General features: G+C 33.1%; 5 protein-coding genes across 15 annotated transcripts in view; 2 read left to right on the top strand and 3 right to left on the bottom strand.

Annotated features, from left to right (window-relative positions):
- simj (transcriptional repressor p66-beta simjang) overlaps positions 1-2,494 on the bottom strand; it is a 37,465-nt gene extending 34,971 nt beyond the window's left edge. For 10 of the 11 annotated variants that reach the window (XM_088263284.1, XM_088263289.1, XM_088263286.1 and 7 more), the window contains exons 1-2: positions 2,236-2,477; positions 1,091-1,137 (exon numbers count right to left, since the gene is read on the bottom strand). In XM_088263284.1, coding sequence (XP_088119410.1) covers positions 1,091-1,137 — 47 coding nt within the window. In that variant the 5' untranslated portion in view covers positions 2,236-2,477. Of the gene's footprint in view, positions 1-1,090; positions 1,138-2,235 lie in introns of all 11 variants that reach the window. The other variant, XM_088263294.1, reaches the window with a different exon arrangement.
- Positions 2,495-4,073: 1,579 nt separating this feature from the next.
- Mtap (Methylthioadenosine phosphorylase) lies at positions 4,074-12,185 on the top strand. Its single transcript, XM_088263323.1, has 6 exons — positions 4,074-4,234; positions 7,540-7,719; positions 8,013-8,146; positions 9,028-9,283; positions 10,566-10,775; positions 11,654-12,185. Exons 1-6 carry the CDS (start codon positions 4,217-4,219, stop codon positions 11,687-11,689), a joined length of 834 nt encoding a protein of 277 aa, XP_088119449.1. The 5' UTR covers positions 4,074-4,216; the 3' UTR covers positions 11,690-12,185.
- Coa7 (Cytochrome c oxidase assembly factor 7) lies at positions 4,263-5,238 on the top strand. The gene has a single exon (XM_088263324.1). It carries the CDS (start codon positions 4,391-4,393, stop codon positions 5,144-5,146), a length of 756 nt encoding a protein of 251 aa, XP_088119450.1. The 5' UTR covers positions 4,263-4,390; the 3' UTR covers positions 5,147-5,238.
- Positions 12,186-12,337: 152 nt separating the features above from the next.
- LOC148307511 (uncharacterized) lies at positions 12,338-18,147 on the bottom strand. Its single transcript, XM_088263325.1, has 3 exons — positions 17,824-18,147; positions 15,959-16,111; positions 12,338-14,829 (listed from the first exon to the last, which is right to left on the bottom strand). The coding sequence occupies exons 1-3, from the start codon at positions 18,145-18,147 to the stop codon at positions 14,740-14,742; spliced, it is 567 nt and encodes a 188-aa protein (XP_088119451.1). The 3' UTR covers positions 12,338-14,739.
- Positions 18,148-18,459: 312 nt separating this feature from the next.
- Positions 18,460-24,488, bottom strand: LOC148307510 (uncharacterized). Its single transcript, XM_088263320.1, has 4 exons — positions 24,303-24,488; positions 20,714-23,943; positions 18,963-19,351; positions 18,460-18,597 (listed from the first exon to the last, which is right to left on the bottom strand). Exons 1-4 carry the CDS (start codon positions 24,338-24,340, stop codon positions 18,514-18,516), a joined length of 3,741 nt encoding a protein of 1,246 aa, XP_088119446.1. The 5' UTR covers positions 24,341-24,488; the 3' UTR covers positions 18,460-18,513.
- Between the last annotated feature and the right edge of the window lie 259 nt (positions 24,489-24,747).

Raw genomic sequence — 24,747 nt, 5'->3', positions numbered from 1 at the left:
GTAACAAATAAACAATACTATGAAATTAAATTTAAGTTTTGAACTAACATTTCTTGGTAGAACTGCATTTTGTAAAGTCTTTTTATTTATTCAAGTCTTTACCAGTCTGGTGATGTCGGTTACGACGAAACCCGGTTGCTGGTCGAATAAATTTCACGTTGAAAAAATTACATGGTTGTTATTTTATTCCATTAAGTCCGCCTCCGTATTGTAATGGTCAGGACGCTCGGCTACCGTTCTGGAGGTGTTCGATTCCCAAGGGGGGTAAAATAAATATAAGTGATTTTTTCAGTGTAATATTTATTCAATACTACCCTGGACTGGTACCTGAAGCGGAGGGCTGATCACCTTTCCTTCATGTATAAACGATCAAGATAACACTGCGTTTATATGACGCAGTACCCTTTGCACCATTGAGTGCGGATAAGGGTATTATTATTATTATTATTATTTTTATTAAAGTCTTTACCAGTCTGGTGATGTCGGTTACGACGAAACCCGGTTGCTGGTCGAATAAAATTCATGTTAAAAAAATTACATGGTTGTTATTTTATTCTATCAAATTAACAGCCGTATAATACACAACATATCATTAACCCTTTGACTGATGCGATTTAATGAAGAAATGTATTTGGAAAAGGGCAGGTTTTTTATTTCAAATATATAGCAGGGCCTCTATAATCCGAATCCCTGCTAATACATACACCTCTGTAATCAGAACGCCCACTCATCATTTCCGCGCTTTTTAAAAAAGCAAATTCATGCTACTACCAACATTGCGCCAGTTACTTCCGAATGTCTTACAAATAAATCTTGAAAAAATATTTAAAAAAAGACTATTACACCAATTATTATATCAAACATTAAACCATGAGTGTAAGTCCCTCTCCAAGCACAAGAGCTCAGTCTCTTTTTTGGAGAGGCACAGCGAATTTTAAACTAAAAGTTTGCCATTGTATAAATGTTTAGAAAATGTATAATGTTGTACTTAAAAATGTAACTATATTAAATAAATAAAAATAAATAAAATTATAATTTTTTCGCATTTTAAAAAATCCATAGATTATAAGTTCATAGATTATTTGCTTACCTAACACTTAGGTCCACCACCGATTCATCTGTATCCATTTTTTCCATCTAAAAATAAATACTTCAGTTAAAAATAATAATTAAATAATTGGTTGGTTGAATTAATCGCCATTTTTAACAGTAGTCTACAAAAAAGTAAAAAGCGTTAAAATTTAGGTGCCGGTCCAAGGTAACAAATACAACTCACTATTGTTAATAACATGAAAAAATATATTAAAACGGTGGTTGATATAATAAGGAAGGCAAAGGAAAAAGGGAGTTTAGGGAAGGAGGTAGAGGGAAAAACTAAGGGATGAGGTTTGATGGACAGTTGGGATTCTAATGATAGATAGTAATCTATCTATCATTAGAATCCCAACTGTCCATCAAACCTCATCCCTTAGTTTTTCCCTCTACCTCCTTCCCTAAACTCCGTTTTTCCTTTGCCTTCCTTATTATATCATCAATTTGTAACTTATGTTTTTTTAATGGTCAAGTACTATCTACCCTCTGATTGGAAACAGCTATATAAGGTATCAAACGTTTTGAACAATATCACTAGTCAGTTTTTGGTTGGTTGGAAGATATTGCTTTTTAGCAATAAGCCTGCTAATGTACTTATTTATTTTATGTAGATGAAATTTAAATAAATAAATATGCATAAGTATGTATTTAAGAGATTTTCCAATTGACGATCAAGATAACACTGCGTCAATACGACGCAGTGCCTTATGCACTATTGAGTATTGATAAGGGTTAGAAATTTAAACATATTATTTAAAAAGTCGATAAGCGCCGCGGCATGGTCAGAAATTATTCCATATTCTCTATCAAAAATACAATAATGAATTATATAAATTTTCGTACATTTTACAAAATTATAATATAGGCAAAATAATTCAAAGCCATTAATTATTGAATCGAGGGGTGAAACATGCTAGCATCATCATATTAAATTTCACCTCAATCAAAACAACAGCAAACGTAGCCATAAGTGTTCTAATTAATATGCAAATTAGAAAATGCTCAATTTATCAATATATTCCCGTTAAAAAGGGGTTAAGATCAACATTTGCCGAACCAAACAATGCGGTCACTTAATTTAGAAACATAGAATAAAGATAACATAATACGTAAAAAATATTTTTGTTTATATGTAGCACAAACCTCAATGAATCCTAGTAATTAATTGTATTGAATGGGCATAGCGGTAGAAGAGATCGATAGGGATCACAATATCAAGTAATCACCAAATTATTGTTATCAAAATAAATGTCCACTAGTTCTCCAACAAAAAATATAATAACCGATTGAAGAAGCCGAGGTGTTTAAACAAGTATTAAATCATAAAATTTCATTTAAAACAATATTGTGACATATCAATCGCCGAATATCACCGTCCCCGTGCAATCCGACGCACAATTCCAAAGATGAAATAATTGAACCTTTATCGGCAGTGTTGTTAGTGGTTTTGTTTAGCCTTGCTGCGTACGTCAGTTTCCGAAATTTTGATTTGGGACTCCGAATTCGGAAAATAGTAATTTTTATTCCTAGGAAACACAGCTATTCAAAAGTTAAGATGCAGACACCAAAACGTGTACATCGGCTAGATTAGGGGTCACTGCGGTATCTTAGAGTCTAGGAGACCGCAGTGATACCGGAACCTTTTCATCCGCCTTTTCATTGTCTAGGACCTAGACACTGAAAAGCCGGATGAAAAGGTTCGGGACCGGACAAGTAACCAAAATGTTCTAACCAACCACTTTTGGTGACTTTGATTTCAGGAGACTGCAAAAAACCTGGCTTTAAGCTTACCCAAGTCCTTATCAACGTAAAAAACATCTCAACACTGTGGGAGGGCAAAAAAGCTATAAAAGAAGAAGATTAAGAATTTTTCAATGGAATATCAGATCTACATTTAAAAAGTTATTTCTGATCTAACTTCTTTTTATAAAAATCCATAAAAAGTATGTAACCCCGATTTACTAGTCCTAGCCATTGCTTCTAATTTCTTTTTTCTTTCCCATATGGCAGTAATGTCCTTCGCCCTGGTCTTTTTCATTTCCTTAATCTGCATCCGATCAAATACATTTCACTCCTATATCAGATTAGAATTATTATTCTATCATCATGTAAAATTACAATACAGTTACGATGCCCCATGTACTACAAGAGTGTACTTGAGTTCGGGTGCTACTATATAGTATATAATCTTTGGCGGGTGCTAGAAAAAAAACCCATTCTGAATTCAGAATCAAAATATTTCGAATGTGGAAAACGCGCATGCTAGTTACCTTAGGGTTCACAAAAGGTCATTAAAGCACCGATTATATTTAAAATCTTGAAGTACTTACCTTTGCTTTAAAATGTATTAGGGTCCCCACATACAGCTCAAAAAGTTACCTTTGTTACAGATTTTTTTTCATGAAATAATGAGAGATTACCAGATTACCTTGGTAAATTTGGATGAACGCCGGGCGTAGGACTTGGGATCAAAGTTAGATTTTATTAAAGCCAACCGACTTTTAACTCTTGATTATTCTTAATTGATTGATATATTTTTTACCTTTACAGCAGGAGAAAGTAAACAAGAATGTTTTTTAATCTAGTCTAGATTATTTGGATTTTATAGCTATTAGAACATTCACAAATTTTATCAGTAGAATGAAAGTATGGTTGAAATGGTTGAAACCATATATTCTTTGATGGATACTGTCAACTGGACACATGATTTGACCACCCCCAATCTAAATACATAACAAAGATTAATATTTGTAATGTAAAAAAGAGAAGGGTACAGTCTGTTCACAGTTATTTTACCTATTGTGTTTTTTTTCAAATGATTTATTTGGCAGTATAAATAATAAAAAAAAAAAAACTAGAGGTAAAATAACTCTGAACAGACTATAAGGAAGACCCGGACAAAGTAATAAGGGATACACACACGCACGATTACTTACCATAAGGCAAAAAAGTTTATATCATTGATACCATTTTTTTATTCTATTGTCATCTTGCGCCGTTCGACCGTCCGGTATTTATTTAATTTGATTCAATTTGATGTTTTTCTGTTGGTTCGCGCCTGTAATTAACATTGAACGGCCGAATTTGATACTGCAACTATTTAATTGGAAAATATTTCTCAGAAATGTCTGTTAAAGTCAAGGTAAGAAGTTTTCTGAATAATTCACACCCAGTAATAACATATTTTTTATATTACGTCAAGTTTCCTACCCCGATTCACACTTTTTGACATTTCGATTTCGGACAATTTCGGGAGTCGAGTGTTTTCGAGGTTATATTTCGCAAATTTATTTTGAAAATGGCATATAATTTGAAAAGCGAGGAAGAAGTAAAAGAATATTTGAACAATCTCGGCATCGAGTACAGATTCGGGTGTTTCAAAGAAAAGAATGCCGAAACTTGTCACCTTCTCGGAGACTACATGGAAGCTATCAAGAAAGATGTCGAGACCGCCTCAAAAGTCTATAAAGATAATTGCGACGACCGGAATTTCGGTAAATCGTGTTATAAATATGGAAACTACTTGCTGTTAAATAAAACTGGGAAAGGGGTAAAAGAAGATTTTAATGGAGCTTTTCCGTATTTCGAAAAGGGCTGTGGCGTCGGCGATCCGGACGCTTGCATGAGCTACGGACTTCTGCTAGTTAGTCCTCCAAATTCTAGCATAAAAGCCGATATACCAAAGGCAATCGAGTCATTAAAACTGAGTTGTACCAAGGACAACGCTAACGCCTGTTACTATTTATCTGGTATGTACATCAGCGGTGTAATAAAGGACGAGTTTAAGAAGAAAATTCACGGCCAGCCGGCCCTCGCGAAGGACCCGGCCAATTTCGCCCTGGTTAAGAACATGGAGGAGGCTTTTAAGTATACGCAAATGGCGTGCAACATGGACCACTTGTATTCCTGCGTTAACTTGAGCCAAATGTACCAGAGAGGGGAAGGGACGACCAAAAATCAATCTCTAGCTGACAAATTCAAAAAGAAGGCTATCGAAATCGAAGAGTCCATCAAGAAGAGCAAACAGGCTTTAGTTTTCCAGCAAGGAATTTAACTGTGACATAATAGGAATATTCCTTTTGTATTAGGTTTCAAATTTACACTTTATATCTGTAGTTTATAATAAATATTAAATTATTCAATGTTTTTTCTGGTTTTGAAATTTCTTCATCTTCAAACCCTTATCCGCACCCGGTGGTGCATAGGGCACTGCATCGTATTGGTGCAGTGTTATGCCCTTTTTTTGTTATACTCTCCTGCGCTTCAGGGTAATGAAATAAATTTCATCAATTGATTCGGCAGTCACTTTGCGGTAAAATCTATCCATTTTTAATTTAAGTTATACTTAGTAAATACCACTATTTTTAAAAATCTACTGTGACACGTGTTTCGATGCATTCCGCATCATTTTCAAGGACCCAACTCTAAAATTTAGAATTAGCTTCACATACGGTGTTTGAAAATGATGCGGAATGCATCGAAACACGTGTCACAGTAGATTAATTAAATATAATTTAAAAAGTATTAACGTGTAAAATCACTAATATTTATTCTCAAGCCCCCCTCCCTGAGAATCAAACCCGGGACTTCCAGAACAGTAGCTTAACATGCTAACCATTACACAAAAAAATTGATTTAATTCATATCCTTTATATTTCCTTTTTATAATACTCTGCTTTGTTTCTTTTATTCTGTTACTTTACTGTGCTTACACAATATCCACACGAGTCGAAAATTAGTACATATTTTTATTTCACTATTATTTAACCCTATACCATGGGACTTGTTTCAATGTACCTTAATACGAGACTGTCGTAAAATGTACAATAAGTGGAATGTATGTAAGAAAAACTCACATTTTACCAAAACCGTTTACTGAAATCATTCTAAATAAGGGATCGAACGCATAGCAGACACCACATTGACAAAAAACACGCTAAATGTCAGATGAGTGGTATGACTTCATCAGGAATGACGATGTGAGGAGAATAACCCAACAGCCCCTCATACTGAAAGTCCTGAAGAGGAGAAAGTGGATATGGTTGGGACATGTCCTTAGAATGCCACCTGAGACCATTAACCCCTCATGTCTCTTCTTCCGACTCCGAGGATTCCGGCTCCCCGGAAGGCCGCTGACGACCATTCATCGACTATTCTCAGCGGAACTTTGGGATGCCAGACTGACCTGGGAGGAAGCCAGGAGATGGCTCGTGTTGGGCATATGCTCCACCTAGGGAGTGAACATAGAAAAAGAAGACTTTACAAATTACTAAATCAAAATTATCGCAGTTCATATAAAACAAAACTGTTAATAACGTCAAAAGATTACATTTATGCCAAAATTTATGTATGTACATATTATGAAATGCAGAAAGTATCGAGATATAATCTCCGTCTGCCTGAGTTCGTTGGCATTACATTCTTTTGATTATAACATATTGTTGAATATAATGAATTAGGCAAACAACGTCATTCAGTATTATTTCTTATCAGGAATGCTTTGACCTAAATATTGAATATCATTTGACCCCTATTTATGTATTTTAAAAAATATGATGAGTTAAATTAAATTGTTTTTTAAAAATATTATTTCTTTATTGAAGTTATTTCTTTAAAAAAAGACGACTAATAGTAGTTTTACTATTCACCCTTCGATAAAAACAACTGTAGTTTTCGAAACTAGTCATGTGTAATGAAATAAAACTCAATAAGTGGTATTATACAAGTGTTTAATTAAAAAAAAGCATTTCACAAAGTTAATGCCGAATAAATAAATAGTATAATATGATCTATATTGATATCTCAACATATATGAAAAAGAACATGGAAGTCTGAGTATTTACAGGGGTTACGATCTGTCACAGCCTGGTTTAAATGATCACTTTATAAAAACATGTAAAATTCTACCCATGATTGACAACCATCAAGGATTTTGACTACTCAAAATGTGAATAATATGATTATTCAATAAACCAAAACTAACTAACTAACTTACCATCACGCTGCTTCCCCGGAGGGGTAGGCAGAGAGAATAGAATGCCACACCACTCTGTCTTTGCAAACATTCTTCGCCTCTTCCACGTTCATGCATCTCCTCATACATACCCGCCGATTGTTACGACTCCTTCGACTTCAATATACCAAGAATGCATTATTGCACGTTACCGCCATCATCATCTCCACTGTAATAAAAGAGATTATATTTTTCGAGTAAACATTGCTGCAGCCATATCAGGATGCCTGAAAAATTCTATATAGAAAAATCCTGAGATAAAGATTGGCAGCAATATTAAAATTTACAAAACTTGTGTGCGACCCATCACGACATATCGCTCACTCCTTTCAACAACGTCATAAATCAAAAATTGCCAATTTTCAGTTGTGCGTATTTTTAATGGAGACTAATGTAATAAAAAAATATATGTTTTTGGCTTTTTGCATTTTTAGATAGGTATAATTGGCGGGTCTGGTCTGGATGACCCGGATTTACTGGAAAATAAAGTGGAGCGTGCCGTAGACACTCCCTACGGACGTCCCTCCGACGTTATTCTGGAGGGAACCATCAAGGGCGTCCCTTGCGCTCTGATTGGGAGACACGGGCGCCAACATACCATCAATCCTCATCAGGCAAGCTCTCTTACTTACTCTTGTATTATTCAATAAAAAAAATCTGTTTGAAACTTGCTAGATGAAGTTGATTACATAAGGACCTCTATAATCCAAACACTAAAAATTTACTAATTGATTCGGCAGTCACTTTGTGGTAAAATCTATCCATTTTAAATTCAAGTTTTACTTAATAAATACCACTATTTCTTAAAATCTACTGTTACACGTGTTTCGATGCATTCCGCATCATCGACCGAACGGGTAGAAATACCTTCCTCGTCCTAAGTGTGTTAACATGCTTTAAATTGTAGGTGAACTATCGTGCCAATGTTTGGGCCCTGAAAACTCTCGGCTGCACACATATCCTGGCTTCCACCGCTTGCGGTTCACTTCAGGAGGAAATTAAACCCGGAGATTTTGTCATTCTTGACAACTTTATTGACAGGTAATATCAATCAGTCACCCATTTATGCTTTGAACGTGGAATATTTTACGAAAATGACAGTCACATTTTTTATTTTTGTTGTGTTTATTAATTGCCTTAAAAAAATTCTCCTTGCCTTTTATGCAATCTCCCAAGTATTTGTAGTATATTTAGTTTATATATCTTAAAAATGATAATGAAGGTATGTAGTTAATAATAAATAAATAAGGTTGATCCCTAAAAAACAATACAATATGTACCCGGGGTTTCCAAAGTATGCGCCGAAGCGCCCTGGTGCGCCGTAAAATTAAAGAGGGGCGCCGTGAGACAAAATACTAAACTTGTAATTGCGCCGCGGGCTGAAAAAGATTGGGAACTCCTGATATATACAATGTATTCAATATCTTATATCAATCAAGATTCCTCACGTAATTAATTTTTTGTCTTGTCATTTTCCAAATAAGACATCGCTAAATCTAATCGATCTTTATGTGCCTCATTTATTTTGTACATTCCGTTTTCAATTTGAATCTTTCTTCTTTAAATTTAAATTGGACATACCCACACTAAATAAGGGACATATTGTGATGAAATTATTACAAAAAAAATAAAAATATTAATAATAAGTGTTTGATAATGTCCTAAGAAGACGAAACGCGTCACGTATTAACATATACATAAATAAACCTTGTTTTCCAACCAACAAACATTGTTTTATTTTGGATATATTACCCAACAATTCAATATGGAATTCTACCAACTGTCTGCAGTTACATTAAATATATATAATTTATTTAAAAAAAATGAAAAAGCAAAATAAAATTATCCTAATCACAAGTGTAGCGGGGAAAAATTTGTCTTTGAATAACAGATGTGTAAAAAGTACCCCATTAATGTTTTAGGACACAAAACCGCGAGCAGACTTTCTTCGACGGCCGTGAAGGGTCTCTCCCGGGCGTGTGCCACGTGCCAGCGGAGCCGCCATTCTGCCCGCGCACTCGCACCTGTCTGCAGCACGCATGCACGCAGCTGGGCGTGCGGGCGCACAATGCCGGTACGTGCGTCACGGTGCAGGGCCCTCGCTTCTCCACGAGAGCCGAGAGCAACGTGTTCCGCTCCTGGGGCGCGCATGTCGTCAACATGACCATGGTCCCCGAGGTGAGTTCTGGATTACAAGGATGCCAACCGTGCTGTAATCATGCACTCGTTCCATCTCTTTATGTTGAGATATCAATACATTTTTCATTCAAACCCTTATCCGCACCCCAATGGTGCATAGGGCAATGCATCATATAAACGCAGTGTTATTTTGATCGTTAACACATGAAGGAAAGGTGATCAGCCCTCCGCTTCCGGTACCAGTCCAGGGTAATATTGAATAAATATAAGAGTGAAAAAATCACTTACATTTATTTGAACCCCCTGGGAATCGAATCCGTGACCTCCAGTGCGGTAGCCGAGCGTGCTGACCATTACACTACGGAGGCGGACAATATCAATACAAATCTTGAAATAACACAGGGTGGCACAATATGTATTGACGGTTTTTAGAGTCTATTAAATGTTAAATCAAACACTGATTTTTTTAGTCTACTAAGTTGTATTTTATTGTTAAAAAAACACATGAAATCAATCAAACTTTAGTTAATATTCAAACCCATAGATGGAAGCATCTGTAGCTTCCGAAACTAGTCTTAACAATATAATACTCAAGTGGTAAAATACAAGTGTTTTATTTATAATTTAACCGTGTCATACCATAAAGTGAATGCCGAAACAATAAATAACATTATATTGCTTATCGACAATATCAAACAAATAAAAATGACAAAAATTATGCATCTTATTGGAGATTATTCAAAATAAAGCTATGAGAATAGTGCTTAAGAAAAATATGTAAAAGAATACAGAAAAAATGAGAGAAGATCTCAACTGGTTACCTATAAAAAAGACTAATATAATATGCTTATCTTTATAAATAAATTTTTCAATGATAAATTACCCAAATATTTTAAGGATGAAAAAGTTTTAAACAAAACATTTATGTATTAATTTTAAATCAAACACAGATTTTTTGAGTTTAAGAGAAATTAATACATAAATTAAAATGGAGTTCTACAAACCAAACGCCAAATCAATAAATTAAACAAAAATTTTCATGAACATAGAATGTATGATACTAGAAATAAGGATAAACTAAGACATTTTTGAAAAAAACATACTCGCAAAATTGTAAAATGTATAAGGGTTTGACAATGTATGATGAGATGCCTGAATGTATGAAGAATGAAAAGAGTCTGAAAGAATTTAAAAATAAATGTTTTGTTTACTGTAAGAAGATGTATATGATGTAAATTAAGTGTAAAAAATAGTTTGCATTAAATGTAATATAAGCCAACTAAAAGAATTAAAAAATTAAAAAATTAAAAATCTTATGCAGGTAATGCTGGCTAAGGAAGCTTGCATCTGCTATGCGGCTGTCGCGATGGCGACTGATTACGACTGCTGGCGCGACTCGGGAGAGAAGGTGTCCGTAGCGCACGTCCTGGACACGTTCAAGAAGAATGTGGAGAAGATGAAGCAGGTCATCGTCACAGCGGTTCAGATCATCGCTTCCGAAGATTGGGCTGACACTATTGAGGAGTTGAAAGTATGTATGCTTTTAAAACTAAATAAAAAATTGATCAAGTTAAGGCAGCAGCAGGCACCTCGGTGGTTGGAGCGCTACATGCAGCGTAGTCAACTGGAGAAGAGTCATTGCTTTCACAAGGGTCACAATCCTCAGTAATGAGGAATAAGACAAAGAAGAATAATAATGAATTAGTTACCGCGCTAACCATTACAGTTAGTTACCATACTGGAAGTCCTGGGTTCGATTCAATTAAATATTGATTTTTCACTCTAATATTTAAATTAAATATTGACTGGTACCTGAAGCACAGGATTGATAACCATGCATTCATAAAATGATCAAGATATCACCTAGTCAACACGATGCAAGGGATACAAATTTTGCGGCTAAATTGTCTCGAGAAATGAAGGCTTTGACACTAAATTGACCATTTTTTTGAGTTTGGACAAGGGTGATGTCAAATTTGCTAACTTGAAAAGGGTCAAATAAAATGCATGTATTTATCAAATTAAATACAGTATTTTATTTGACCTTTTGGAAAGTTGATTAACTTTTGTAGATTTTACTATTTTTTATTCATCTTATTTCAAAGATGAGGTATTCCCCACCTTACGACATCTTCGTTCTCGCATATTTCCCTTAACTTGGCGTTCCTTATTCTGTCTCGTAGACTCTTGCCGGATATGCTTCTTAGTCTCCATTTCTGACACTCTTAGCGGGTTTTTTGTGGCTAGTGTCCGCTGTGCTTTCTACCTCATATGCCATGATGAGCCGCACACGAGTTTTATATATTTTAAGTTTACTGCCGATCTTCAAGTCAGGGGTTTTCCATATAGAATTTTTCAAGCATCCTGAGAAGACTGTATATGATTTAATAATTATTTTTTATTTTACAGAAAACTGTTGAAGGTGGACACATGGGACCACACTAATAGGATTTTTTCCCCTTAACGAATATTTTGAAAGCGTCCTCTGTTATATGTTAAGGATACAAGTTTCCATTGTTATTTAGTATACAATAGTATACAATTGCAATTTTAGTATTAACCCGAATTAACAAGTTCAAAATTACATACGTATTAGGAGAATATTTTAAGATATGTTGCACACTGCATGCTTAAATATTTACTAGTTTAAAAAAATTATATGAAAAGTGCACACACATCTGATTTAAACTAAAAATAATGCATAGTTTAATTATTAAGAAAAATATTTAGATCTGTTATTAGAAAAAACATAAAAGTTTTTCTTATAAAATAAATATATATAATATTTACTAGTTTTAAACTTATATGAAAAGTGCACACACATCTGATTTAAAAAAATCATGCATAGCTTAATTATTAAGAAAAATATTTAGATCTGTCATTAGAAAAAATATAAAACTTTTTTTTATAAAATAAACATATATATATATATATATATATATATATATATATATATATATATATATATATATGCATATATATAATAGATGAAAATAAATAAACATATATATATATATATATATATATATGTTTATTTATTTTCATCTAATTATTTATCTACATTATTTTCATCTAAAATAAACATATATATATATATATATATATATATATATATATATATATATATATATGCATATGCATATATATAATAGATGAAAATGTTATTAATGATTTTGATAAATACTGTATTATGTTATTAAAAAATATATTATCATAAAGGCCAACCAGAAATAACAGTCTTTATACTGATGGCAGCACAATATGTACCTACTTGTTTTAAAAGCTAGTTTAAGGTTAGGTATATCTGCTAGTCATATTTTTTAGCGGAATAAAGTTGCCAGTGTTGTCAGCTATTTTTCCCTTTAGTTATAAATCGCTATTGGCAACACTGTGAAGAAAAAATAATGAGATATATAACCTGAAATTGCGACTGTGACGTTTGTTGATTTCAAATCAGTGTTGCAAGTAGTATTAATTAGTTTTTACAGAAATCCAATTTACAACTTAGTCTTGAAAATATTTTTGGTTGTCCTTTAATTGCTTTCATGAGTTTGATTAGCCATATCTGGCTGTTTTTATATATTTTATACTGTACAACATTCCTATTATATGTTAACATTTTAATGCTTTTTAAAAATAAATTTATTGGAATCATATTTGTTTTTTTTTTTCCTTTTTAAACAATAACTCTTTCTAAAATATATATCTTATAACTTAATGATGACGTTTCTAAGTAAACAGTTCATTCTTGAGACAATTAATACTAAATTTGAAAATCACAATGAACGCCATGCGAGTTATATTTAAGTCACGCTGTGTTTGGTCAAGGGGTTACATGAGTTAAATGTAACTCCAATAATGGATTGGATTTTTCGTTCTGTGAATTGGATACGCTTCACGTTTGCCATGTAATGTAAATGTATGCACTTTCTGTGTGGCTCCCTGGACAGATTATCATTGCATTTTTATCGCTTTGTGTTTCGTGAAAAAAACATTTAATACAAAAAAATGAACCGCAACCTTCACATTCATATGCAGTCTGTTTACAGTTATGGGCCCAAAGATCGTTTTATTTTTCTAATTTGGCAGTCAATGTGTTAAAAGCACAATATCAATATTTTCTTAATGAAAATTGTTTATTTAGATGTCATGAAAAATAAGCATAATTTAGCAAACTTTGTTTTTTTTACAAAGGTTAAAAAAAAAACAATATAAATAATGAGACTTTATTTGAAAATATAATTTATTTACATTCATTTTAAGTCCTATCATGATCCATTACAACACTTTGTTATAGCTCCATTAAAAAATCAAATATTTTAACAAAATTCATGTTATAAAGAGTGTGAAATAACTCAAGTGGTTAGTATTTGGTGATAAACCACCATAAATAAAATTGAAAGCTCACTATTTGACTCCCCCCCCCCTGCCTTGATGAAATTAGTATTAAATGTTGCAAAAGATACAATGCCTAACGACTGATACATATGTTGTATTTAGATTTTTGGATTAATGCTTATTCTCATGGCTTTTTTTCCATGTAACGCGGTGGAATGGCTTTCCGGCACCATTTTTTACAGATATTTTTAAAATTTTAAAAATCAATTAGACAAAACAATTTACAACATTTTGAGTGTGTCCAAATACTTGTTCACAAAATCTGGATTATCTCCAATTACAGGAGTTATTTTCATATTATTTTTTGACATCTCATATTCTTCCATATTCTTCTTCATCTTTGATGAGATGTCAAAAGACAAAACAATGTTTGCGTTTCCGTAATAACAATCTATTTTATATAATTCATCATAATGATAAAATATGGTATTGTAATGAATATTTCAATGATATTTCAATATAATTTTTTTTAGTAAAAAGCTTGACATGAAGAGAGTTCCGAGACCTTTTTCAATTAAAAAAAGCCCTGCTTAACCTTTCCGGGAGTATGGATGTAAATGAACGTCGGTGCCAATTTTCCTCAAAGGAGTATTGACATTAATGAACGTCAAAGTCTATCTGTCAGTTGGCATGATGTAATGTGTATAGTAATGACATCTGTGGATATTTGTATTTAACTTTGTCATAAAATAAAACCTAGAGATGGTGAGCTTTATTTTTTATATAAATTATTTTTACATAATATCTATCTTTAAAATACAAAGATTTTATTTTAAAAAAATACATATTTAATGTAAAAAAAACCCGCTCCCCAGAGAAAGTCGGACATCAATTATTGTACTCCTGGAAAGGTTAAGGAGTATTGCCACAAATTCATGACAATATATTTATATTTTTATAAAATATCACTGATTTCAAGAATTCATGTATACACGTTGACTGTAGAATTGGTAGCGGTGTTGTGATTTTTCATATGAAACTGATTTTGACCACGTAAAAATGATATTGTAATTATTTTTCTCCCTCCAATTTGAGTACTCTGTTTACAGATCTCCAGTAACTTGACGATTCCCAGTGCAGGTTATGATGTTGTAAGTTCACTTTGGTATCTTTTGATATCGTGTTCCACCAGATTTGTCAGTTGTCTTAATTGTGATACATTTTTTATCCATAAAATGAAATAGGTCCTGAAAAAAAATGTCAAATAGGAATTAAACAAGCATTTATATTTTTTTTTTGTGTAAGTATGTTGACAAAACTTTATTTGAAATATTTAGTATTAAAAAAATGTAAACCATCTTTTAGCCCTGTCTCCTATATGTTATTTTGATGATCTAACACGACATGATGCATATATCGCTCACTCCTTTCGACGTCATATATCAAAAAACTTGATTTTTCAAGAGATCGTTTTTTTAAGTTTAAAAATAAAATAAAATGTATTAAAAATAAATATCAAGCCACTTACTGAACTTATTACTGTACAACAGATCTTTTTAGGTAAAACCTGAATGTTTTTTCTCCATTTGAAAAATATTAAGTATATTTAAAAAAAAGAATTAAACAATACCCTTTCTTCAAAATGCAAAAACAACACTTTCTACCCTGTAGCGGGTAAATATTAAGTTAAAAATATTCCAATTTTGCTGGGATATAGTACATTTTCCAGGCATTCTGAAAACACGCACAACAAAAAAATTTACGATTTTTGAAATATGACGTTGTTGAAAGGAGTGAGCGATATGCAGGGATTTTTTTCATGTAACACAGTGGAACGGTTTCGTCTAAATGATAAAATATTTTAAATGAATATTAAATGATATTTGAATATATTTTTTTTAGTAAAAAGTCTGACGTGAAGTGAGTTCCGGGACCTTTTTTTAAAAAAAAAAGGCCTGCATATACCGCTCACTCATTTCAACGTCATATATCAAAAATTGACAATTTTCAGTTGTGCATGTTTTCGGAATGCCCAGAAAATGTACTATATCCCAGCAAAAGCGGCATATTTTTAATATAATATTTACCCGCTACAGAGCAGAAAGTATTGTTTTTGCATTTTGAAAAAAATATATTATTTTATTATTTTTTAAAATTTACTAAATATTTTTCAAATGGAGAAAAAACATTCAGGTTTTATCTAAAAAGATTTGTTGCACAGTAAAAAGTTCTTGATATTTATTTTTAATACATATTATTATATTTTTAAACTTTAAATTATTATTTCCTGAAAAATAAAGTTTTTTGATTTATGACGTTGTTGAAACGAGTGAGCGATACGTATTAGTGTCTAGAAAATAACCAAAACTACGTCACCTTTGCATTATATTTGTATCCATCTTTACTCAAGCCCTTGTGAATTTCATCAATATTCACCGGGTCATATCTGAGTATGGCGTCTCTCAATCGGCTTCGAACTGATAAATAATTATGAAAAGCTAAGTGGAGGGGGACCCTGCAGCCACGCACCTAGAAGAATCGGAACATTAAATAAAATATTATTTTCTTGAATGTTTTCCGCAGATACATGGCACATTTTATAATATCTTTATAAAATTAATTAACTTTGTTCTCACCACTTTTTTCATTAATACAATTCAACCTACTGGTTTCAACAATACATTGTCATCATCAGGGTTTATTTAAATCAAAAACATTAAAATACTCTCACCAAAAACTTCCACACATGATGATGATGACAATGTATTGTTGAAACCGGTAGGTTGAATTGTATTATTAAAAAAAGTGGTGAAAACAAAGTTAATTGATTTTATAAAGAAATATTATTTGTTGATTCGGCATTAACTTTGTGGAATGACATGTTGATTATTTTTTTTTAAATTAAACACTTGAATAAACCACTTTAATGAGTTTTATTTATATATACGACTAGTTTCAAAAACTTACAGATGTTTTTACTAGAAGATGAAAACATCTGTAAGTTTTCGAAAATAAAAAAAAACTCATTAAAGTGGTATATTCAAGTGTTTAATTTTTATAAAATAAGAAAATAAATGAAATAATGCGATTCATTGCCATTCTTCAAGCTTTTCTCACTGAGAGAATGCCTTTTTAAAATTATTTTTATCGAAGGAATAACCCGCAAAGCGTCTATTTTAGATGCTTGAATGCAGGTAGGAAAATAATGATAGGGAAGGTAAATGTGAAAAATACATCGCAAACGCCCAGACCAATTGAACATAAATCTTTCCTGAATTTATTTTGCAATTGGCAGGAATCGAACCCGCGACGCCAGTTTCGCAGTCGAGCGTCAACTCAACTATTTAAATTTAGTATACAATATATAACACAATACATCAATTTTTAACTGTCAAACAACAAGATTATCATTATTTTTTAACCCTTATCCGCACCCAATGGTGCATAGGGCACTGCAGCATATAAATGCCGTGTTTTCTTGATCGTTACCACATGAAGAAAAGGTGATCAGCCCTGCGGTTCTTGTACCAGTCCAGGGTGATATTAAATAAATATGAGAGTGAAAATCACCCATATTTATTTTGACCCCCCTGGAAATCGAACCAGGGACCTCCAGCACGGTATCCAAACGCGCTGACCACTACACTATGGAGGTGGACAAGATTATTAATAACAAAAATATTAAACATTTTTTTACAATAAGTTATTAGTATATTGACGGCGTTGTGTGGATAACATAAAGACCTCATTTTAGAGCAGGCGAAAAACATGGTGTTACGGACAGATCGCACACCCCGTGCGGCGGCCCTGAAAAAGAATTCCAGGCGCCTGGCGGCGAGCGAAACGGTCGCCCGTCGGAATGCGGCCCGAAGAAGGGCCTCTATGGATTCTACCGATTTCTCATGTATTTACAGAATGTATTAGATGTAAGAAAGAATAAGACAATGTTAATATTAAATGCGCCTAGATGTTAAGTTGTATAAATAGATTACTGATATAGATTACTGATAAAATAAACTTGTAAATTGTAATGTAATAACGAACTGTTGGAACGGCACCGGTACGGTATGAAAGTGTAGCCCGTCCGGTGCCCATTAGAGAGAGACAGAGATATGGCTGTCTCTCTCCCCCGGCCGCTGATTGGCTGTACTTTCCCACTGTCGGGCGGTACGCGATCACGGCCGGGTATATAGAGGGCGCATTTTCTAATAATAAACCAGTTCTGGTGTGACTGTTGAAACCTGTGTTTCATTTCTCCGCTCCCGCTCCTTGGACGACTCGCCGCGCCGCAGCCTGGACCGTTTCGCCTCATTATACCGATTCACGGACCAGTTTCGGAAAGCCCTTATCAGGGCTATTGAGGTTGACTTGTCGGTCCAGTGCCGCTCTTCCCGGCTCATACATCCATTCACCTCCGTCCGTATCCAGCTTACTCGGTAACTCGGTACGGCGGGGCCGTCTGGAACGTCACCCCTTACAACGGTGGCATAGTTGGGAGATTCCGAAGAAGGCCAGGCGTGTACATTTTTGAGAGTCATCGCACGTAACCCACGCCGGTTACACATGGGTTATTATTTTAACCTGATGGTTGCCAGAGACGAGATATCTCGGCAAATGGCGGAGTGCCCGTATGGCCAGAGACGAGATATCTCGTCAGTACTTTTGATGACGTATTACTCCGCAGTTTTAACTCATATTGACAATCTGTCAAAAACGGAACATACATTGCCATCAGTTGAAGTTGTCACAAAATATTTTATAAAGTTTTTAAATACTTTTAAGTGATTTATCGGTATCACTTTCAGCTGACAGTTGACAGATGTCATTAGGGCTACCACTCAAACCACTTGAAATATTGATTATTTTAATCGATTGTTTTGAACGCCAGGGGTTTTTATTTTGCTCAATTTTTTTGTGTTTTTCTTATTATTTTAAAATATTCCATTGATAAATAATAGTTGTGTGTTAATATTAAATTTAATAAAAACTTGCGTGTGCGACAAAGTGTGACAATCCTGAAAATTTGAAACTGGTTTAACTTCAAGAATAAAACTCTAACAATCGATGCGGGATATAATATTTGGTAAGTAAATTATAATTCAATAAAAACAACAAAAAAAAATTCTTTAGACAACTTTTTTTTTTCAAAAAAATACTTGGCCTGTTGAGCACTGCGGCGTAATTTATTTGCGGCTATGAAAAGGTTAAAAACTGTATTATGAAAATGTCTTGTATCATAACTGATTGATAAATGGTACAAAACATTGATGTGATCTGCTTGGCCATGCAAAATTTAATTTCATGCCAAACCGCATTGATAATTCAATATGTACTGTAATTTTTTTAAAAAAAGGTAAAAGTAGTAAAAAAAGAATATCACCTTGGTCTTTTCTTTATTTTGAAAAATAAGATCTTCCGAATCACAGTCGATATTTTTAATTTCTATTTTAGTTCCGTCTGGTTCGTAAATATCGTTTGTATTTTCTATGAATCCAAATTTACTATGTAAATTATCTGTGGTGTATTTTTCAGGCGATTTTACGCTGATTTCATTTGTCGTAGTGGGACCAAAAACATTATTATTATATCGTGCATTTCTTTTTTTGTCTATGGTAGTTCTTTCAGGAGAGATTTTTAATTCGTCTGTTGCGATGTCATCACAAATAGTACTATTGTATTGGATTTTTCTTCTTTTTAATTTTGTTTCTATATCGTTTGTGTTCATCATTGGATGTGTTTGACTGTAGATATGTTCTAGGAGTTGGACTGCTGCAAAAGTAAAATGAACACAGCTTTAATGAATAATTCGTAGAACCACAAGACCAAAAATACAGAAATACATCAAGATATACCACATTTTGTCAAAGGGACTTTGAGTATTTTGCAATAAAACTCTATGACCCGTTCACAATATCGAAAAAATCATGAAATAACAGAATGATTAAAGAAAACACTTCGTTTTTTACCACTTGAGTTTTATTATAGACTACATGTTTCAGAAGTTAAACTTCCATCATTCAGGTCTGTATAATAACTAAAATATAAAATATAAAATTGTTCTATAATTGTTCCTCTCCTTATTTATAGAAAAATTTTATATTTTAGTTATTATACAGACCTGAATGATGGAAGTTTAACTTCTGAAACATGTAGTCTATAATAAAACTCAAGTGGTAAAAAACGAAGTGTTTTCTTTAATCATTGTAACATGTCTTACCACAAAGCTAATGCCGAAACAATAAATAAAATAACAGAATTGTTTTTTAAAGCTTTGAATGATTGGATAATGGAGGTGGGAAGCCATGCATCCACAATTGCATGTCTCGTGATCAACATATTTCAGACAGGTATTTTTTTCACCTGCGGACCACTGGAGGCAGGATTTGATAATTACATATGTACATATAATTAAGATCTTAACAAGGAGATTGGTATATGTATAATATTCAAATAAAAACATTTGATAATTCCTTCTTTTGCCTTTGAAATGAGGCCGTCACGGCAGGTAAAAATACCCTTCCCGTCCTTAAGCATCATTCGATCGAACGGGGAGAAATACCTTTCCCGTCCAAAGTATGTTCATTTGTGAAACAAGTAAAGCAGAACTGCGATAAAGCGAAAAATGACGTATGTCAAAATAAAAATCGAAATTTACTCCCTAAAACCAATTTTATACAAAAATGCATTTACATAACGAAATCCTGTTAATATGTATAGCAAAATCATTTCTGTCCCGAACAAAAAAATGCCAATACATTCATGTAAATTTGTAACGAAATAAAAAAAAGGTTAAATGATAAAAATATTATTTCGTACTTTGAAAGACGCGCCGCCACTGCATCTGCCTTATGCAAACAGTTTTATGGCCTTTTCGGCGGTCTGTCAGCACCCAGAATTGTCAAAGCTTCTATCAAAGACTAACTAATTTGTATAAAGATCGCCGACTCCACCCGAAATTCAAGAATGGATGTGACGTACACGCGCGGCTAGGAGGTTCTTAGCTCCGTAACTTTGCCGCAACCGGAAGTCGAAGCATGTATTGTACAATGTGTCCTCGGCATGGGAAAAGCCAGTAAGGACACATTATTGTAAATTTAAAATCATAAATAGGCATATAATGAAAATAAATACCTCTTTTCCTTTTTAACGGTTTTAAACCAAACTTGGAGAGTTCCTTATGTATGCGAGGGGTATCCATGGAAGCGTAATTGGGAGCTGGCGTCACATTATCTATCTTGATAGTATACTTATTATTATCCGGAGTATCATTTGCACTTCCAATAATACCTGATTTACATGGAGTATCTATATTACTACCGAGATGGCCAACTTTACTTTTATCTTGCTTCACATTTACATGAACTTCTTCATGATTACTTGCCAAATGGTGGCCAATTTTGCTTTTATCTTTTTTCACATTTTCATGAACTTCTTTATTGCTTGCCAAATAAACATTTGGTAGATCATCATCAGTTTCATTCAAGTTTGAATCTAATTTTTGGCAATCATCAGATTCAATATTCGATTTTAAGCCGCTAATATTTAGCTCTTTCGACGTACTGCATTTAGAAAAATTGGCCAAACTTGAATTGCACGAAGGTATATTATCAAAAAATGAGGACCCATAAAGAACAAACTTGTTTGAAAATCTGTACTGAGTATTTGGAACACAATTTTCAAGGTCTATTACATTTGAAATGTCTCCAATTTCTTTACTTTCGTAATCTTTTTTAAAACCTTGCGAAATTCTAGGTTTATCTCCATAAGCTTTGTCATTTTTTTCCGAAATATCGCTGTCCGAATCTGATATTTCATTGCAGTTTTTAGTTTTTTGGCTATTTTCGTTCATTGAATGAACAAAGGACTTCTTTTTATAAGGTTTACTTATAGAATAATTAAACTCCTCATCAGATAACACAAATACGTCTCCGGAAATCTCACTTTTGCTACTAATCCCTTCATCAATATTTGATCCAAAATTGTCAGATTTCAAAACATCTTCGCTAGTATAGAGGCGTTGTGTTAGCTCTATTGAAACATTGGAATCGTTCGAGAGTTGTGTTAAATCAACATGTTCATTTTCCACATCACACTCGTCATATACATTACTCAAAGATTTACCAACATTCGCAGAATCTTCGAAAATACTTTCTGAAGATATATTTGTACTTTTTTGAGAATATTCTGGACTACTGGAGGAAATACTGTTTGCGTTTTTGCAGCTTTTTTCAGCCAAACGTTTTGACGAGGTATCGCTGCTAGATATATCCAACGGGTCAATATTGTCTTGGTACAATTCAAAATGAACGATTCCGCTTTGGCTTTCGTATATTTGACTAAAGTTTCTATTCCTCGACATGCCACTTAAATCACGTTCTTCGGAAGAAATATCTTCTTGAGTTAGATCTATAGAATCTTCCTCAACTTTATCTTGATTAGTTTTAAAATCTTTTAAGACTTCATCGAACTGGGCACTGTCCTCAAAAAATCCTACAGATATTCTTTTATTTTTAAATAATTTGACAGATTCATCGGCTAAATTTTCACTGCGGTTGAATTGCACAGTCGATGATATATTGTCAGTTTCGCATGTGACATTTAAGTATTTTGCTGTAACATCAGATATATTATTTTGTAAACGCGGATCGCCATAATTTTGAATAGAATTTACATCTATGGTATCATTAGTTGCTGTTGTATTTATTTTTTCTTTCGTGTCACTCATAAAATCTATTTCTTTGACATCAGGTGATACAACACACAATTCATTATTCATATCTTCATTTATATCTATGTCTATAGTTTCATTAATGATAATCACATCATTATTAAAATTTGTAGGATATAATTTGCGTGTTATTAAATTTTCCATGCACTGTGTTAGATCAATGGAATCTTCTATCCACCTTTTTGGACATAATTCCTCCGATATTAATTCGTCTTTTAACAGGGTGACTTCTCTTTTAGATGTGATGTTCATTTCAAGACCGAGGTTTCTGGGCTGACTTAAATAAACATTGGGCAATTCATCATCTGAAGAATTGGATATTTCAATTTGCACCGGTTCAGAATCACAAGTTGTCTTCGTTGCTAGCAAATTGTCCGAGTCATCTTCATAATAGTTTTCATCGTCAAATATTTCTGGAGAACAACTGCGACTATCAACATCCGTAGAATTAATGTTTTCTTTGCATGGATCTTTAGGTTTGTTTAAACATTTATTAATTGAACAAGAAATATCCGGCTGGGTGTCTTGGATAAGTGACTCTCGCATTTTTTTAGGGCTTGGCGAGTTATTAATAATTGAAATTTTATTTTTCAAGTAAGAACAAGTCGAAGACAGTAATAAATCAAGATGATTTGGAAATAAGGGAGATTCTCTGAAATCCAAAGTTTCCGTTTCTCTCTCGGGACTCTGATCTCGGCCAGGAATAGTTTTCCAATCTTTCAAAAGACATCCAACTTTTGAATCGGAAGGAGTTATCAAATTATTAACGTAGAATATGTCAAATTCGACCATATTCTCAAAATTTAAACCGGCTTTATTGAAAAGCGTAGATTTTTTACACCAGATTTCGTTAAGAACAGTACTACTAAGTTTGATTAGTTGTAAACTTTTAGACGAATTACATATATTTGTAATACACTCAAATAAAATTTGCGATACTTTAGTAGAAATAATTTGTTTTTTTTCTTCTTGAGAAACTTTAGTTAAAGCTGAATTAGCAAGATTTCTGTTTAGCCGTCTTTTTCTAGTATTTGATTTTGGCATTAGGTGTATCGGTCCAACCGGGACTTTGAATCCGTACTGATCCAGAGTCTTTCTAATTTTTTTTATTTTGTCATCTTCGGAACTGAAATCTTGACTACTCGTAGAAGGTTCCGGAAGGATTAGGTTATTCGGTTCGTCAGTGTTGCCAGTTCCTTGGAAGTCGGAGAGTGACCTGGATAAAGCGATAGCGAGTTGTAGTTGCTCGGGATTAACATCTATTCCGCCAATGGCGCAAACTTCTTCAAAATCTCTTGTATACTGCTGTAAATTTTGGTTTTTGGTTTTAGCAGAAACTCTCGTATTTTTACCCTTAATTTTCCTTTCCTTGTTCTTATTTTCCTTAATCTTAGTTTGTATTATTCGTTTAGTATTTTTTGGTTTGAAATCAGATAAACTATCATCCAATTTTTCGGATAAGAGTGAAACTTTTTCACAAAAATACTTGCTTGTAGATTCATCGACAGTGTGGCTCTTTGCGGGTTTTTCTTCGAGATTTTCTTCCTTATTAGTAAAAAAAGTCAATAGTTTAGTTTGCGCCGGGTTTGAATTACAACTAGCATTCTTCTGTCTTTCAGTCGTCTTCGCAATACTGGGAATAAAACAAAATGATATGTAATTACTTTTATTAAAAACAACATCTATCCTAAGAAAAAACTATATTACAATTGTCAACAAAGAAAGTAAAGAATGACCAGAAGAATATCATATCATTTATGGATTTTTTTATAACAAAAATGGCATTCCGGTTTTTAAAAAAAAAACAATGCTTTCTATATCAAAAATATTTGCAGATTTCACAATAGGCGATTTTGGTAAACTTTTATTTTATATCCATATTTGCAAGTGCTTAATTGTTTTGACATAAAATACATTTGCTATGTATATTATTCTTTGGGCAATTCGTGACAATCTGTATTTGAAAAAAAAAGGTTACATAATGGAACCTACCATCCTTCACTTTTGCTTTTCAACTTTAAATTAGGCATAGCTCTGTAATTAAGTATCTCGCCTGTCTAGCCTCTTCTGCTCTTCCAAAATGTGCCTAATCTGTTCAGAATTTCTGTTTGGTAAAAATCCTAGCATTTGTCGGCGATTTTCATCGTCTGGAAATTGTTTTTCGTAGGTGAAATTCTCGCGAACGTTTTTCAGACTAGGGGCGAAACTGTAAAAAAAAGAATGTTTGCATAAATTAAGTGATAATAATAATTTTGGATAATTTATATAGCGCCATTTTCGTAAAATACTCCCACAAGGGCGCTTACACAGATGTGGGTTATGACATGAAATTAATGTTTTTCATCATTATCATTGATATTATGAAAGTAATGATTTTTTAATAATTTTCTTTCATATTAAAGAAAAATGAGTCCGACAGGGAAAGCGGAACTGCCGT

This window comes from Brachycentrus maculatus, unplaced genomic scaffold (genome assembly GCF_059751285.1).
Source record: "Brachycentrus maculatus isolate JH-2025_06_01 unplaced genomic scaffold, ASM5975128v1 h1tg000198l, whole genome shotgun sequence".
NCBI classification, from domain to species: Eukaryota; Metazoa; Arthropoda; class Insecta; order Trichoptera; family Brachycentridae; genus Brachycentrus; species Brachycentrus maculatus.
The sequence above is the reverse complement of the archived record's forward strand: the minus strand, read 5'-3'. Positions and strand labels throughout refer to the sequence as shown.

What these genes read in the sequence shown, in the direction of transcription:
- Mtap (XM_088263323.1), top strand. An exon ending in CTTGACAACTTTATTGACAG is followed by an intron (nt 8,147 to 9,027) that starts GTAATATCAATC and finishes TTAATGTTTTAG; the next exon opens with GACACAAAACCGCGAGCAGA. An exon ending in ACATGACCATGGTCCCCGAG is followed by an intron (nt 9,284 to 10,565) that starts GTGAGTTCTGGA and finishes AATCTTATGCAG; the next exon opens with GTAATGCTGGCTAAGGAAGC.
- Coa7 (XM_088263324.1), top strand. Translation starts at nt 4,391, where the DNA reads ATGGCATATAATTTGAAAAGCGAGGAAGAAGTAAAAGAATATTTGAAC.
- LOC148307511 (XM_088263325.1), bottom strand. Translation starts at nt 18,147, where the DNA reads ATGTGTAACCGGCGTGGGTTACGTGCGATGACTCTCAAAAATGTACAC. An exon ending in AGCGGAGAAATGAAACACAG is followed by an intron (nt 16,112 to 17,823) that starts GTTTCAACAGTC and finishes CGATTCTTCTAG; the next exon opens with GTGCGTGGCTGCAGGGTCCC. An exon ending in GATACAAATATAATGCAAAG is followed by an intron (nt 14,830 to 15,958) that starts GTGACGTAGTTT and finishes ATTTTTTTTCAG; the next exon opens with GACCTATTTCATTTTATGGA.
- LOC148307510 (XM_088263320.1), bottom strand. Translation starts at nt 24,340, where the DNA reads ATGCCTAATTTAAAGTTGAAAAGCAAAAGTGAAGGATG. An exon ending in AAAAGCAAAAGTGAAGGATG is followed by an intron (nt 23,944 to 24,302) that starts GTAGGTTCCATT and finishes TTTTATTCCCAG; the next exon opens with TATTGCGAAGACGACTGAAA. An exon ending in AAAATAAAGAAAAGACCAAG is followed by an intron (nt 18,598 to 18,962) that starts GTGATATTCTTT and finishes TCAAATTTTCAG; the next exon opens with GATTGTCACACTTTGTCGCA.